We start from the raw sequence: 17684 nt of genomic DNA on the forward strand, positions 1-17684 counted from the left end.
AGCTTTGTTTCAGGTGTTAGTCTCAATTTTTTTTTGGAAAGGAACAGGAATGTAAGCTTTTTTTTTTCTTTCTGCTATTCAATTTTGCCCATCTCTTTATTGTGTTGTTGCTTTACTTTGTTGTTTCTGTTGTCACTGCTTCATCTCATTACCTTGGTGATCTGTGTGGTGGTGGTGCTGCTGGTGGTCTCTGATGTGATGGTCTGAGCAGTGAGCAGGATGCCAGGGTCCAAATCTCCATTGCCACCATCTGTCTGTGGGAGACAAAAACAAACACCATCAGCCTCTGTCAGCAGTGATGGAAACGGGCTCCACGTCCACAGAGCAGGCTGCAATCTGAGTACAAATCCCACCTCAGAAGCAGAAGCAGGAATTAAGAGATGAAGTGACCCCTCTGCAGCTGGCTGAAGGACTCTCAGCTGCACAACAAGGACTTTGTGGATCCCAGGAGTCTCAGCACAAAACCCCAGCACTGGAAACATACAGATCCATCACCTCAACACCTGTTTCAGTACTGAGGACTAAAGGAGAATCTTCAAATGTTTCCAAAAACGTTTATAGAGTTCTGAAGAGGTGTAAACAGCAAAGAGAACAGGGGGAACCAAGCCAAGCCAGCCGCTGCACAAAAAAAAAGCCAGCTCCAGCCAAATGTGCACAGCCTGATCTGCATCCCAGAGCTGAAGATAAATTCTGTTTGCATGCACATCTTGAAAAGGAATTGCACATCTTGAGAAGGTAATTATTCTGCAGGGATGCTAAAAATGCTGCTACTCCAAAATCACTGCATGCCTCCAAGTATTGACCATAACCCGTGCTGTGGCTCAGCTGTTTTCAGAGGAAGGCAGGCAGCACCAGGTGGTGCTGCAGGATCACCCCAAGGAGCTGCACGTTAGGATGGGTTTAATTAAGCTCCTGGAAAATTAATCAGAACACACCTTACCTGTGCAGCTTCGTAGGTGATGGTCTTCGTCTCCGTGTGAACAATGGGAACTTCTTTTGTTGGAATTTCACTTTTGACAGCATTGGACACGTCTGAGATGGTGACAGTCTGTGTCTTCACTAGGGGTGGCTGTGAGACAGGTGTGAAAGAGCTCAGTCAATGCCCTTCAGTATTTCCACATCACAACTGTGGTCTGCAAATGTTCTGACACTGATCTGATAAAAGCTCTGTGGGAAGCAAGGTCAGCCTGGAACCTCCACTGCTAAGCCTCTGCTCCAACACACTTCTCAACAAGTCAAAGCTCCATGTAAGGGTTTAACAGACAGAAATCCTCCACGTCCCCGGATACCATGGCACCAACTCAGCCCAACAAAGGCAGTGAGGCTCCAAGCAGTGTCACCACGCCACAAGGAACATCTCACCTGATTATGAACTTTCTAATTACTAGAAGCTCCCCGGCCAGCTGCCAGTAAGAGATGACCCTCGTTTACCGATACGATTAACACAGCCCCTGGACAAATGGAGACTTGCTCACAGCTGAGAAGTTTCATCCTGACGACAAGTGGAACATTTCATTAAAAACCCTCATCTCATCCTAGACCTTCAACTTTTATTAAATCAATGTCAGACAAAACAGAAATGTGGCATCTTGGAAGAGAAACGGGGAAGAAAGAAATCAGCTGTCCGCCACCTGATGATAATCATCCCAAAGGAGAGTTAGTTCAGCCCCGCAGTGTTTGCCCCCATCACTCCACGGCTGTTTGCAGTCCCAAATCTGACCGCTGCCACCAGTTGTTAGAGGGGAAGCAGACATCTATTGGAATGGAAGCAATTCACGTTCAGGAACACTGAAGCAGGCAAAAATGCCTCTCAAGGTGGGGAGGAGAAAAGGATGTCAGTGCCTACGTCTCATGGAAGCACGCTTGACAACGCATCCAATTCGCTGTGCTGCACTAAGGCTCAGCCTTGCAGTCCAGGAGATGGCAAAAACCTTAAGCCTAAATGCTCCTCTTTTGGGGATGTCAGAGGACACTTTCATTGCAGAAAGGCAAATGGCGTTGTGCTGAAGCACAGCTTGTGTTTAGTGCAGAGATCAATTGAGAGGGGCTGGCGCACGACCGGGTCCTCAGCGCCAAGACAGCGCCCAAGCCGAGGAAGCACAACTCCTCCTCGTGGGTCTGGAGCACCTGCTTGCTGCAGTGTTTGGGGTTCCACTCCCAAGCCAATCAGGGAGGTGAGGGGAGAGCAGGGCTACCTGGAAGCAGCGAATGACCACGGGCAGCTCGCTCGCACTGCTCGAGCCGTGACATTTGCCATCCAGCTCTGCCACCAAGCTGTCTTCGCCGGCCTCCGCCACCTCCGCTCTTCCCTGGGGCTGCAGCAGAGGGGCAGCAGGGTCTGCGGAGGGCTCAGGCAGCTCAGAGCCAGCCACCAGCTCTTCCGCAGCTGCACACAGGCCCTGGGCACGGCTCAGCTCCTCCTCGTGGTCCTGGCTGCTGGCGGGGGATGCACCACGTGGAGGAGGCTCGCAGGTGAGCGGCACTGGGGTCTCGCTAAAAGCTACCGACTGCTTTGGGCCCTCCCATTCAAAGCCAGGGTTAACACTTTTCCACTTTGGCTCTTCAGCCACATCCTCTCTGCAGAGAAAGTCATTCATATTCTACAAAGAAAGGGATACACAAAAAGGCCAGAGAGAAAAAGAGAGAGAGAGAAAGAGGGTTAGGAAGAACAGGAAGGCATGAAGCAAAACATTGGTCTCTTACAGCATCTCCATCAGTGAGTGCAGCAGCAGTGGATTCTGAACATTTAAGAGCTTGAAAACCTTTGAAATGTGATGGACTCACTGACACAGGCCTCCTGGTAGGTCAGCAATCCATGCAATGATGGTGTAATGCATTAACATTAAAACAAAATTAAATGAAGAGCCACCGCTTCGCACTCTTTGCCCAGTTTGGAAACAGGAATAATTTCAATGTACCAAGTGGAGACCTCTGCACACAGACAAAACCACCAGCAACACTGCAGCCATGCATCAATTCTGCTTTTAACTCCTTGCAATATTTTACGCTGTTTAAATGTGCACATGGAGTTTAAGGGAATAAAAACCAGAAGGATCATGCATCACCAGTGTGCAGAGCCCGTGCTTTGCTGGGCTCCTAGCACCTGGGAATGCACCTCCCTGCAACCAGTTTGCTGCTGGCCTCTGGGATAACAGAAACCTTTGCAATAGCTAAACCTCCTGCAGGTACAGCATCACTGGCATCGGTGATGGCGTGCAGTTGAGAAGAACAGAATAAAGCAATGCAGCCCTCCAAGGAGCAAGCAAGCACATCTATGGCACCTGGGATATTTCAGGAGACTGTCAGAAGCCAGAGAAGCTGGCTAAAGCTGGTGCTGCTCTGCCTTCCATTCAGCTCATTAGCAAGTTCCCAACTAGGTCTTCTCTCCAGGAGCCCTCTAGCCAGCAGGAAAGCAACAGTGACAAAAAGACAAGAGTTACAACATGAGCAAAACAGAGCTGTAGCACAAATGGGCTGTTTTTCCAAATGCCCAAGTGATTATACACACTTATGCCTAGGAGAGCATCATCAGTGCCAGCGATGGCTGCAACCCAGCCATGCCCCAGAAATGGTGTTCCTCTTGTGGACGTGCTAGGATGCCTTTGAGGAAAGGCAGAATAATCTGCAAGTACGATTTGAGACATGTGCCCCATTGAGCATCAGGCAACAAGGAGAAAAAAAGAATGAGATGCCACTGAAATCAATGCTACTGCTACTTCTTACCCATAACTGACAGCCTCACAGATGACTTCTGTAAGCTATAAAAACAGGCATATATCTCTATATCCAACAACAGTGATTACATCTTCATTCAAGTGTGGCTCGTCCACTGTTGCCACCTTTAATTCTAATTTTGGTGATGGCATGGAGATGAACAGAAAGCATTGCATCACTTTCTGTTACAAAGACTCTCTGGGCAACCAGCAAACTGTAACTTGCACTTAAAAGTGACGTCTGAAGGCCGTGGGTTATTTGGTACAATGCATCTGTGATCCATCAGAAGCTTTCAGCCTGACTGACATCATCTAATGGCACAGCTCAGTAGTATTTTAAGAAGCAAAACTGCTTTGTGTAGAACAAATAGAAGCTTATTTAGTAGAACTCCCAGAAAGGATTCTTCTCCCATTCCTCTCAGGTGTTTTTCAGTGCCCAGCTTCTTTATGGAACAGACAGATTACCTGTAAGATTCTGTCCATTCCCATTTCCAGCCTCTTGGGCTTCTGTTAAGTTCTTGGGTTACTGCTAAGGGAAATCCACTTAACAGGAGAGAAGTGATGGTGATCAGTGCTGTGATGGGCAGATCAGGCTGCATAAATGTGGAAGTGCTGTTTCTGATTACAAACCTCTTCTGTACGTGCTTTTCCAGAAGGTACAGATCACAGAATCACTTTCTCATCATTTGAGTTGAAGGGGACCTTTAAAGGCCCCATCCTCATGCTGTGTAACAGAAGATATTATACTGCAATGCTTCACAAAACAGAATACAATCTTAGGTTAGCAGATTTGAATGCTAATTACTTAATCTTGCTTTAAAACCTGGATTCATACGCTGACATCCTAATTTTACATTTCAAAGCTTGCAAAATAATCGCAGCATCTTGAGATGATGCAGTGCATCTTCTGGATTTTAATGGGAAGTGCCTTAGAAGCAAGATTCCTTCCATAGCAGCCAGGGCACCCGGTCAGCCAAAAGGAGGAATGCAATCCACAGTTAAAACAAAGCAGATCAAGCAGCCACACAAACACAGACCGACTGAAGAGACAAGCAGCTGCACACAACAAGCACAACTCCACTGCTCCCTTTCACATCCAGAAAAACCATTTGCATTTTAGAAGCATCTCGCATAGTGAAAAGCACAGGAGGGCAGAAAAGCTGCAATGATCTGCATGGTGTGGCCACACACATCTGCAACAGAGCACAGCGCAGCTACAGACATGCAGACTGAAATCCTGATAAGATCAACTAAACAGAAGTTCTTTTATTCTTGCCTTCCTGGGCCATCAAGAAGCCAGGCTAATTAGGAGCTCCCTCTTTCTACACATAATTATCTATTTGTGCACAATTTTTTCCAATATGACGATGTTTGTTCCTGTGCTTATAAATGAAGTTTGCATGTAGGCAAGAAAACATTACCTTCATACCAAACCAAACCCAGCAATCCACCTCACTCGGAATTTGGCCATCTGTTACACACTCTGATCTTATCATGATTTTGCTTCACTTTGCAAATGCAAAAGCATTCCTACTTTGAGGGCTCTGATTTGCACATTCTCACAGAGCCCCACAGACTGCTCCAACCCCCACAGACTGCTCCAACCCTGTTACATGGAGTGCTTGCAGCCATGCACAGCATAAAGAAGACACAAGGAGGGATGCAGTGCCCCAGAAGAAACAAATTCAGGCACACACGGACGCAGCTGAAACGTCACCCTGCTGAATACAGACCTCTGCACACCCGACGTTGGCAGAAACGGAGGACAGAGATGATTCTGAAAGCCGCAGTGTAAGAAGTGACACAGAGTAACTCAGACTGGGGATAAATTAATAACAGGCTTTGACACCAGAGGCAGAAAGGATTATTTCTGAAGTGTTCTTCTTGCCTGTGTTTGTCAGAGGACCTGCAGTTCTGGCTCAGGACACAGCCACGTATAGCAGCCATCCTTGCACTGCCTGGGATAAGCGCTCTTTGCTGTCTGCACCTTTCCTCTACTGGAAAAAACTCCTGCATGAAGAAACAATTTAGCAGTGTCTGCTAACTCCCCGTAACAACATTTCATGCTCTCAGTCCCAGCACCTGTTTCATCACCTCCCTGCTCACCCTGGCACTGCAGCAGTTACCAGGTGCTTGTTATTAGGTTATCCCCAAACAGATGCACGCAGGCCACTGGTGTGGGTGATGGCTACAGAGGCACGAGCAGATAATGGTGCTTTTGCAGAGAACCACACTCACCAGGAAGAACTCCCAGATCAAATGGTGAATGGTCAATCCCACAGCTGTCAAAGCGCTATGAGTAAACAGTATTAAGCAGAAAACAAGACATCCTTCTCTTACAATACCTCCTGCATCTTACAGAACTGCTTTGCCTTAAAGACAGAACGTAGAAAGTTTAGAAGCTGTTCAGAAAAGCTTGGCATGTGAAAGTGACTGCCATTCCCTATGGATTTCAGTTTTTGGACCACTGTTTTTTTCTGCCATTGCTGTGATCACAATGCTCTGGTCAGACAACAGAAAGGGGAAAGAGAATTTGACCCAAGTGAAAGGCAGAGCAAGAAAATACACAGCATGCTTTAAGCTGAAGAAAAAGATCAAATTGCTGTTGTGAAGCAGAATCCCAAGGTGTTACCAGACACACAGCAGCCACTTCCAATGCACTGCATCAACCCTGCAACGTGAAACAAGCCTGAGATCAGCACTGCGTTACCAATCTCAGGCTGCTGAGGGAGATGGCTCCAAAAGCATTTCCTCCCCCCACACTCTGCTCCCCCCCATCTCCTTCAGGCTCCAGCTCCTCTTCACTGCTGTGCATTTCTTATTTCAAGTCTCCTCTGCAGCAAAAAAAAAAAGAAAAAAAAGAAAGCCACGTGTGGCAATACAAACACTGCATTAGATTCAGTTTAGCAGCAGCAGAAGACAGAAGGTGGATACTGTCAGGGTTTATGACCAACACATATCAGCTCTGTGCTGCTGCACTTTGCCTGCTCCATCTGCTGTGCCCAGGCCCTGTTCTGACACTGGGCTCACTGACAGAGCACAAGCCAAATTTCTCCAAAAGGAAATAACCTCACAGAGCACAAGCTGGGAGGTAACGTTAAAATGACTGCGTGACCTCTGGCCATGGACACAGCTGGAAGCCAAGTGAAGGCTTACACTGCCAAGCAGAACGATGCTGGTTCGTTACAAATGTGGCTGCTTCACTTACAGAAAAAGAAGGGAACGTTTTTCTCCTCAAATTAACACAACATCAGGGGAAAGACTCCCAGAGATGCACTGTGCCAGCCCAGGGAGTCCACAGCCACAGCAATGGTGCAACACAATCCTCACCTCAGAGCAGAGCAGTGAAGGTGCTGGAGGGGCAGAGCAGTGACACACGACCTGTGATGCTTCTGCACTCCAAAGGTTTCCAGCAAACGACTGGACCTATCTTTCAGACTCAGAAGTGAGACGTTTTGGAGACACATTACATATTTTCAAGAGGGCTGAAGCTTGTGGCTCCTCTCCAAACAAAGTTATTCTGCATCATGCTGGATTTAACCCCAAATAAAATTACTCTGGCCACTCTGCAAGCATGCATAGCTAGCAGCAACAGCCCTCGTGCCCCTCTGCACAGCAGCATGAAGCTGCATCAGATGTGTGCAGCTGCAACTGGGCACAGCTCATGGACCCACACCTGGATCCCACTGCATGAGCTTGCTTGGTGCAGGGGCTGCTGGTGCTTGGCAATAGTGAGGGTTACCTCAGAGTCTCAGCACAGGCCTTTTGGTGTTAATAAGCAGTGGAAAGTAGAATCTGATTTGCAATAATATTTATTAATGATAAATGTACATATTTACAAAGAAAAATCTGAGAAAAAATACAAAGCCAAAAAAGTGTTCCAAAAGAGAGCATTGTAGTTAAAAAGAAAGTAATCTCAGTCCCCACAAACTGATCCAACGCTACCATGTACCACTGCTAGAAGGTCAGAGGGGCACAAATCACTGCCCCAAGGACAGGCAGCCTTTACCCAGAGCCTGCAGCCCTTCCCTCCAGTGTTATAAACCAAGAGATGCCAACAGGGACACATGAGAAAGCACCACATCGGGGTCTCCCACGTCACCAGCACGAGTAAGCAGAGATCTAACATTTCCAAATGAATCAGTAACCCCCCTGCTTTGGGATACACTTTTCTGGAAGGCATCCTACCTCAGCTGGCACCATCAGCTCACAGCCAGTGAAAAGAAAACCCAGTGAAACAGGGGAATCATCTCAGAGCGATGAATCACCAACACTTAAGCAAACTGAAAGATGCTTCATCTAGAAACTTCCTGAGGAACCCCAAGGTACAGATATGGCAAGGGCAGTCTGACCTCATTCCTACAAAGGAGGAATGCCAAGGAAACCAACCTCTCCCCTTTATTCCAGGACTGGAGGAAATACTGAGCAGCTGCCCCGTAGGGTCCTTGCCAGTTGCTTTATAAACTGGAAGGGAAACTGCTCCTATCCTTAACTCCAAGTCCCAACACATCTTCTCATAGAGAACCCTCAGTTCGTTGTCCATTAACCCACTGGGCAAAGCAGCACACAGCAGGAGGTACAGACAATACCAGCTGTCCCTTCTCGTAATGGAAAAGAAAACATGGCCACTCCATGCTAAAGCATGAAAGCCCAAGAAACTATTCTGCCTTTTATCCAGAGATCAGAAAAGCTGATATCAGGGTAAGACTCAGAAAGTCAGCACAGAGCAAACCACCAGCTCCAGGATGGAACAAGACAAAGGGGCTGAAGCTCAGCTGGTCCCTTAGTGCAGCCACTGGGACCCACATGTGAGCACCAATGAGTCCCATTGCAGCAAGGCAGGCTGCACAGCACTGGGAAAGTCTATTGAACAGCAACACTGCTGGCAGTGCCATGGCAGCCATGTTTCTGGCGTGTCAGAGTCACTGAGACGTCACTTTCTGCAGCACCTCATCCTGAAGAATCAGCATTTCCCATGCAAACAGGGATGAGGTTACCTGCAGATATCTGCAGCTTCCTTTTGGAAGTAAGAATCACATGGGCTGTCAGTACTTTGCAGCATGTTTGTTCCTGAGGAAGAAGTGAGCTCAGTACACGTAAGTTCCTTAATGAAAACCTGAGACCTCTGCCCTTGCACTAAGCCAGATGGTCCAGAGCCCTGCAGGCCTCCTGCAGTGCCATGCCTCAAACGGGCATCCAGCAAATGCAGCGAGAGCAGGAATCACCCAGCACAGCACAATGCACACCATACACGTAACACACGAAAACAAGACCCTGGCAGGTTGCTTCAGGGCACTGCTGTAGCTCCATCTGCCATACAAGCAAACAGAGAAGAGGAAGAAGTGGCTGGAAGAGCAAACTGGAGCCCAATGGACTGCAGACATTCCCAAAACACACCTCAGCATCAGCCAGGGGGTGTTTCTGCTCTTGATAAGCTCCCATCCTTCCCTGCCACAAAAGACCATATCCACCTGAATGAATACAGACAACTGGCCCCTGCACTGCCCTAGAAATACAAAGCATCGGTTCAGTTTCTTTAAGCTCTTCAATGATAACTGTTCAATAAACTCCAATGAACGTAGCTGAGCATTCTCTGAACGTACAGTTTAAGGAGTTGTTTTTTGTGCTGATAACATCCAGCCATATCTCAAGGTTCAGCAACAAAGTGTGAGAGAGAGAAAAATCATCTTAATTAAAGAACTGAGCTGCAATGGCCAACAGAGGGCATCTCTCAGCACTCTGGAGTTCAAACACTGCACCAGGCAAAGCTTTCAGACTTCGGGTCCTTTGGAAATGGCAGACAGACAGCAACCAAAAGCCACTGCTACGGCTTCAGACTATTTATCATCAGTTCAGAAAGACAGTGGGCAACAACCCAAGCAGCTCTCAGTGGCTGCTACTCCAAGCAACGGCTTTTGGAAGGAAGCAGGAGGTGTGTGGTTAATTCTTCTCCATGAAAAATGGACAGAACACACAGAGGAAGAACAAAACATTCCCTGTCCCTTCTTGCTGTGGATGATCAATGCTTCCCACATCTCGTTATTCATGCTCCAGTTTCAGAGAGCTTTTTGGAAAGCTTCTTCCCTCCATCACCTTCTGCAATGCAGGAGCACTCCATGTCCAGGCTCTCCCACCTCTCCTCTCCAAGGCCCACTTAACACAGTGCCCCTGAATTTCAGCTGTCCTCCTTGGGGCTGACAGCTCTCCTTCGGGCTGTGGTACACCTGAACAGATTTCCATCTGCCATCCCTACTGCTGAAAGAGGAAGACTGTGTATTAAAGGCAGTGTATTGTAACGGGAAGAATACTTTCCAAGGAATTCAGCAGAAAACTTAAGTCCTAAAGGCACAAACTGGTGAACTAATAGGAGCGTGTTACAAGAGAGCAGACAGATCAGAAGGATTCCAGGAGATCAGATGGAGGGTTTCACTCGTAACCTACATTTCTGAGACAGCATTTAGGGAGCCTCAGCCTCTACACACACAGGGATCCTTAGGATGAGCCAGCACATGCCAAGTTGTGTACATACCTAGTTTGCCTTGCACTTTTTTCCTGTAAGCACATTTGCTAACTTCTTAAATAACACTGCTCGCACAGATACGGATCTATGAAGGGTTATAAATACAGGTATTTATATATAGTCACATATTTTGGCCCCTGTGATAGAGTCGTCCTCCTTTCTCTTCTACGCTGTTGGAGCAGCTGCCAACACTGATGGCACTGGAGGCTGTTCTCAGAAGTAACTCTTCCTACACCAACACTACACAGAAAGCAACAGAAAGCATATTGCTGCTGAAGGAGAAGCAGGTGGCTCAGTTCACTCACAGAATTACTATGTACACAAAGAAACCCCGTGGACACAAAGCCCCATCCTCCCTCCAGCTTGCAGACCTGGTTCTGCCCATCCTACACAGCTCGACCACGTTCATTATTGAGTTAACTTGGATAAATAGGAGCATCACCCAGACAATCACACAGGTAGGCAATAAACAACAAGCAGCATGCAACGGGTTTCTTTTGTTGTTGTTAGAGAAGTCAAAACAATAGATGGCTTTAACATTGGAGCTATGGCTTGAGCACAGTGGTCTTATCACAGTTCAGGTAAATGGAAGAGTTGGAACATCAACATGCTACCAAAGGCGACGCGTGTAACAGTGGGTTTTCCCATTCCTGTCACTTAAGCAAACATGCTACAGTTAGTTCAACACAAATTAAAAAGAACACAGCTGGGGCATACCAAGACCACCAGAGAGAGAAAAATAATCGACCTATGCTTACAATAAATATTTCCTTCTAATGCATTTTCTCCTGCAAAACGATGCAGTTGCTTTGAAATGAGAATACGGGCACAAGATGGAAGCTGTGATGCTTTGCCAAGGGCTTCCCACTGGGAGAATGAGAAGCTGCCTGTCCCTGTCTCTAAGTTAACAGTAACAGCAGCACTGATGATCAACGCTACTTATCTCAATGCCAGACTTAGTTTCCTGGAGAAGGAGTGGTTATGGATTAGATTCAGTGGGTTGCTGAAAAGCCTCTTTGGGTTTCTGGATCACCGTCAGACGTCCTGCTTGCGAACACCTTATGTTCGAAACAAGCCTAACAGCAAATCTTCAGCAGTGGCTGCATGGAGGGAGACCTCCTGCCACACAGCCTGCCCTCTTGCAGCCCAAGCATCTGCAATTGGGAACACGTATTTCCAAGGCATCCCGACATCCACGGCAATCCATTACCACTCCTGCCAGGCCCCAGATCACAGCCACACAGAGAACAGCAGGATTAAAGCAAATGTCACAGGGTGCCCCCCCCAGGGGCAACGAGCTGCGCAGATCAGAGCCCAGGACAAGGAGGATGCAGCTGATGCCACGGCCAAGAGATTCAGGAGCTTTGGTCTTGAGGTTTCTGCATGACCCTGTTCCCACTCAGAGAAACAGCAGCCACCAAACAGTCAGTGCTACCACCACAAGAAAAGACATCATAAAGGGGATACGTGGAGATGGAAAAATTCTAGAGTACAGCTGGCACTTTTTGAGTGATTTATGCTCTTCAGGAATCGGAATAGAAACCTTTGGAAGAGTTTCTTCGCTTGCTTGCTGGGGAAATGTTGTCTCAGTAGGGATCTGCTGCTTTTTTAGTTTGTCTTCATCCTGCACTAACAGAGGACGTTCCTGTGTCTGCTTTCGTGGTAGAAGATCAAGAAAGACAGAGAGAGATGAACAAAAATGACAGATGGGAAGTGCCCAAAACGATACTTGGAGGTGTGCAAAGCGTTTGGCCAGTCCAAATGTCAGCGTGGAAATGCACTGCTATGAAAGCAGAGCCCCAGGGAGCTCAGCTCACACCCCTGGCCGAGCTACAAAGCACAGCTCTAGCTGACAGAGCTTGTGGGTCTCTGAGTCATGATCCACGTGTGTTCTGTGCCTGCCTTCCAAGAAAAGTGCAAGGTCAAAGCCTGTTACAATGTGTTTGGAATTGGAGCGGTCCAGGACAACAGTCTGCTTTTGTGGCATTACAAATAGAAACGGTGCAGACAAAGACCACACTTTGTACAATTCCCTATTCTACAGTGCCCTTAAAAATAGCATCTGTTAAATAACGGAGAGCATTTATACTTCAGTGCAGATAGAAAACTTTTTGGTTTTTTTTTTTCTTTAAAATTCAGACAACGGTATCAAAATTTCCATCGCTTTGAAAATTCTGCTGGAAGAAGTGAAAAATCTTTACACCTCAGAAATGCTGAGCGTGGAACGGTTCCAAACTCCTTAAACTTTGCTCTGCATTTCAGTACTTTTGCTCCTGGATTCTCAAGAATGTAAAACAGAAGGAGTCAATCGTCACACAGGATCATGCAAGGGCTCTGGTGTGTTCACTGAAGTAAATAGGACTGTGGGAATGCTGCTGTGACCCATCCAGGCAGCTCTCCATCCCTTCTGCTCAGCCATGGTGAGGCTATGAAAGGAAGAACTTGGCTCTGAGCTCCCTCAGCTGAGCCAGCCTCCTCTGATCAGTGTGGTATTTGGGGACCGGCTCTTTGCACACCCCTAAGTGATGAGTATCAGGGAGAAAGTAGCTGGGAGACTGGGCAGCAAAAAAAAAGGATAAAATGCAAGAGTAACATGATCATCAAAAGAAAAACGGAAAGAAAGACAACATGAAAAGAACAGGGTACAGTTAAACTTTCATCATTGCTTTTCTCTCCGAATACACCGTCACATCGCTCATGCAGCTCTTTCCAACCAGCCATGCACCAACGCAAGCAAACCGCAAGCTGCAAAAGCTGCAGCGGTGCACAAAGTCCTCTGGGTGTTGTGAGTTATGAATCTACTTCACGTAGCCAAAAGAAAAATGCTATTTAGCAGCTGCTGTTGAGTTTTTGCTTGGTGCCATTGCGATAGCAGAATTCTGTTTCAGAAGCACGTATCAGAACAGCAGCTTTACCTCGAGCCCACCAACCAACCTGTCTCTCAGAAGATAGGACAGTGACTTTCTTTACCTGGACACACAAAGCACGTAAGGTTCAGTTGTCTTGCAGCAATATGAGAAGAGCAAAAAACAGCCCCTGGCAGAGTCATATCCTTTTGCCACCACCTCGGGGTTAAAGATACCACCACGAAACAGGGCTACTCTGCATTATGAATTATCTGCATTATGTTCACCATCCCCGAGCTTTTCACACTGATGTGCAGATCAAGTGAAACACAGCCCCAGGAGGTGCCTTCTCTGTATGTGCAAAGATGCATTTCTAGAAATCCACAGCAGAATGCAAACTAAAATGAATTTCCAGAAATGCAAATCAAGAGCTGACACCAATCTTCACATCACTGTGGACCACTGCAGCCTTCAGTGGGTAAATGCACACCCCCCAGTTGCTGTGCACAGCAGCTCCCCACGCACTCCAAGTGCAGCCACCACAAAATAATTTCTGAGTAACTAAGAATTGCATTTCTGCACTGCAGCTCCTGAGCTGCAGGGCCCCTGCTCTATTCCACCTGCACGAAGCAGCAGGCTGAGCTCTGCTGTGCTCTGCAAACTCCTGCAGAATTTACACTAAGAGACAGCAACCAAAGTGTAAACCTCATCCATGCCTTAAACAGGGTAATTCCAAGCACGACAACAGACTCGTTTTGGTGGGCTTGTTTTGCTTTTCTAACAGGAAAAAAGCCCTGCACTGGCCTTTGTTCGTGCTTTGATGACCCTGCAGTGAACTTCTGTCCAGTGAAGCCCTGTGCTTCTGCTGATAACCCTCCACCCATTGCAGAATTACTTCTGTTTATGGAGTACCACCAGCCTTGCAATGGCATGAAAAGCCACCAGAAGTCTCTCTGCAGAGCAGTGGGCAGGAAGGGCAGAAGCTGAGGTTAAGCCAGGAGAGATTCTGTGGCTGCCTTCACTGCAGCCAGCATTCAACTTCTTCACTTTTAATGAAAATCTCATTCGTTGCTGAAGGGACTGATGACCAGTTTCACTCACAAGCTTCAAATCTGAGCCAGACAGTGCCAGCATTAATACAAAGGGAGAAGCTGTCCATTATCAAAGGAGAAACAAGCTGGCAGACATTGCTGCTCCACCTCGGTTTCTCTAAAAAGTCCCTTTTTTTTGAGGGAATGAGCAGGGAGATTCGGAATGCCTGCAGCCCCCAATGTGCAGACACAGCTTCTGCAAGGACAGAGGCCGCCGTCTCAGACAGCCCTGCTCTCACCACAGCACACCTACATGCACTAGCAGAGCCCAGTGTGACACTAAACCCAGGGACTGGATTAAATGGGGACTGCAGTGACATCTGCAATTGATGCCATGCTAGTGTTTGTCCACTGGATTCCTGCAATACTATCTCCATAGCGACAACTTCTTTCGATTTAGGGCTGGGTTGTTGGGTAGTTGGTTTTTTGTTTGTTTAATATTTTGGGGAGATGCATTCTTTGGTACTAAGAATAAACCAAACCCCAAAGCAGCCACGTGAAGTGCACTGTCAGCACTACGAAACGCAGTACCAAAACCAGGTGAACAACACCCACATTCCTTCACCCAGCTAAATAAAAACCCACAGTTTTAGGGCACTAAAAGAAAAGCACTGATTCTCGCAGAGCCCATCTAACAGTCGCACTGAGGGCACCCAACCCAGGGGCAGCTGGGGCTTAACTGGGCTGGCAGGGCAGTTGCTGGGCACCCTCCTGACCCCAGGTACTCACTCCATCCGCTCCCGATGGAATCTGCCCGTTGACATTGAGCGTTCGGAACGGGGAGTGAGTGGACAAACGTTTGTCCCATTCACTCGGGCGAGGCTCGGGGACAGACTCCATGAAGTTCTTCTTCAGCTCGCTGATGTTGGCGTGATGCTTCTTTATTTCTTCTTGGGTCTTATCTAGATCCTAGTGGCGGAAAGACAGAATAAATGAAGAGACACGGAGACGGGCAACCTGCAGTTTGCCTATGCTGCCACAAAGCAAAGCTGCACTCAGCAGAGTTGTTGCCAACTTCCATCAGTGGTGCTCACACTGTGAATGTACCTCTCCCTTCTTTCTGGCCTTGCATTGAGCAAACCACACTCAGAACCACGCAGTGTCTCCTGCAGGACCCAAACCTGCCATCAGCTCATCTCCAGCTGTGACTGCTGAGGTGTCACCTCATGGCCTTGCTGCACATGGGGCTTTCAAATTGCAAGTCTAAGTTTGCTTGGGTTCTTTCATGCTTTTGAATTTGCTTTCTTTTCCCTCTGCTAGTCTGAATGTTCAAGGATATAAGGGTAGTTAAGAAGGCCTCTCTACAGTTTCATTTCTTCTCTTTATACCTATTCTCTGTTGTCTTAACAAAAGTTATCTTTGGTTCCAGAATACCCCATTATCTTTTTTTCCTCTCATCTCATTTCCTCCCTCCAGGAGCCACCATAGGAGCTTTAGACTTCAGAGCTGAAGATGAGATGCAGACCTCTAAAACTTAACTGAGCATTTACTTCATGCTGGATCAAGCAGGAAACTCCTGCTTAGATTATTAATCTGGAAAGGGCCAGATTTCTTCTCTGCAATGCCAGTTTACAGCATAAATGAACAGACTTTGAGGCAAGTCAGCTCTGTTCAACTAATACGTTTAGAAATAGCCTCCCCTTGCAAGCAAACAGTTAGTTTAACACAAAGCTTTTGCATAAAATAGGCTTAAGCCAAACGACTTTTCTGGACAGTGCCAGAAAACAGCAAGCCTCACTCTATAGAGAAGGAGAAAGTAAGGTCAGGAAAAGCATCATTGGCAAAATTCACTCCTTTTATGCTTTGAGTTGGCAGCCATAGACCTAAGAAGATGGGAAAGCAAGCACTTCCTGAAGCAAACACCTCCCCAGAGGAAGACGTCCCACTCTGCTACCTGCATCCTGCAGCACGCAGTGTGACAGGTCCCCAACACCCAATGAGTAAATTTGCTCTTTTTGGCACAGTTCTGGGGAAATAAAAGCTCTGCCATCAGTCCCACATAAAGCACAGCATTTGCTTATGGGAAGTGGCACAGAGAGGCAGGCTGAGGACTCCATGCAAACTGCATCTGGGCATGGGGTCAGCAGCCCTATGGCTGCCACTGGCTTGGAGAAGAGAGAAAGAGCACCCAAATCCCTGCTGCCACTCCTAAGAGTTGATCTGAGCCTGCAGAGAGGCTGCAGCTACAGAGCTACCCAGGAGATCACAGCTGCTCTTGAAACACCTTAAGGAACATGCTATGACCACCAAGCTTTCCCTCACGTTCTGCCTTTTTCTAAGTCCGCAGAGAGCAGCATATGGAGCACTGAGCACTGAGCAGCTCAGTGCAATTAAACAGCAGCTCCTGGAGCATTTCTGTGCCAGCAGTTGTGAGGTCTGCTAGAAACCACCAGCTTTGCCACGCACACGGAGTAAAGAGGAGCAGAGGGGTTGAGCCACTGGAGCACCTGCAACAGAACCAGCGGGAGGGTGGGGGGAGCAGAGCCTGGTCCCTCATGAACAGGAAAAAGCTGTTTGGAAGCAGGGTGTGGGTAAGAGCTGTGCTTCAAGTTGGGGAGGAGGAGCTGCTCAATTGGTCTAAAGGAAGTGACAAGGCACTGTCCTCGCAGTGGTGGCCAAACTCTGCCCATGGGCGCTCATGTCCAAAAGCTTAAATTGTAGCAGTCATTTAAAAAAGAAAAAAAAAAAAAGAAGAAAGAAAATCCCCAAAAGCTGCAAAACTTTTAAAATTCAGATTAGGAGAAGGCAGTTAGTACACTTTGCTTTCAAGAGATACCAAGAGGAAAACCCTACTACCAGCTGCTGGTGCTGCAAGTTGGAGTAGAAACACATAACACAGGAACAGAATATCAGAAGCCACAAAGTCTTCTGTAACATGGTGTAAGGGTAAATATATGATTGGCACGTTCTGTTCTGAGATTGTGCTGGGTGAAGCCAAGGGAAGGGCTCCCAGAGCCAACGGGAATGGATGGAAGGATGGATGGATGGATGGGCATCCATTGCCATGGGTCACCGCCAGCCCCGAGGGGATGGACTGCAATGCAGGCTGTGCCAGGATGTGTTTCCTTGATTCCACTGGGCTGCCCTCACCCACCAGAATTAATTTATTTCCAGCTACCAGGAACTCATAGAGGAGCCTCCCCCCACAATGTGTGCCGTGGTCCAAGAACAGAGCAGGCTGAGCACATGGCTCTGCCAATCATATATCCTGGGGAGTATGAGAGAATGAAAGTCAGAAGGGGTAGAAGGAAGAATGCCTGCACATCGTCATGTTTACTGTCAACATGCAAAAGCGTACTTAAAAAAAAACATTTCATGCAGTAGCATGCAAAAAGAAAGGCAGCAGCAGAAGAGGAAGAAAAAGTTGAGCACAGAACACAGATCTAGGCAAACGCAACTGAAAAAAGCTTTGAGTTCATACAAACCTCCAACATTAAATTGCTATGCCTGATATAAATGTTTTCACCATCTAGTCTCTTTGATCTCTTCTGTGAAAATGAAAGAAAAGGGGGAA

The 17684-nt window shown here is 47.4% G+C and overlaps 1 protein-coding gene across 19 annotated transcripts in view; it reads right to left on the reverse strand.

Annotated features, from left to right (window-relative positions):
• The window catches only part of EPB41 (erythrocyte membrane protein band 4.1), a 73982-nt gene that overhangs the window by 4980 nt on the left and 51318 nt on the right, over positions 1 to 17684 (reverse strand). For 10 of the 19 annotated variants that reach the window (XM_042885228.1, XM_042885215.1, XM_042885213.1 and 7 more), the window contains 4 exons: positions 17596 to 17658; positions 14900 to 15079; positions 13168 to 13203; positions 1076 to 2600 (listed from right to left, as the gene is read on the reverse strand). In XM_042885228.1, the coding sequence (XP_042741162.1) occupies positions 2067 to 2600; positions 13168 to 13203; positions 14900 to 15079; positions 17596 to 17658 (813 nt within the window). In that variant the 3' untranslated portion in view covers positions 1076 to 2066. The other 9 variants (XM_042885224.1, XM_042885222.1, XM_042885218.1 and 6 more) reach the window with 5 other exon arrangements.

This window comes from Lagopus leucura, unplaced genomic scaffold, assembly GCF_019238085.1.
Source record: "Lagopus leucura isolate 7727_CA_CO unplaced genomic scaffold, USGS_WTPT01 Super-Scaffold_100048, whole genome shotgun sequence".
Classification (NCBI taxonomy): Eukaryota; Metazoa; Chordata; class Aves; order Galliformes; family Phasianidae; genus Lagopus; species Lagopus leucura.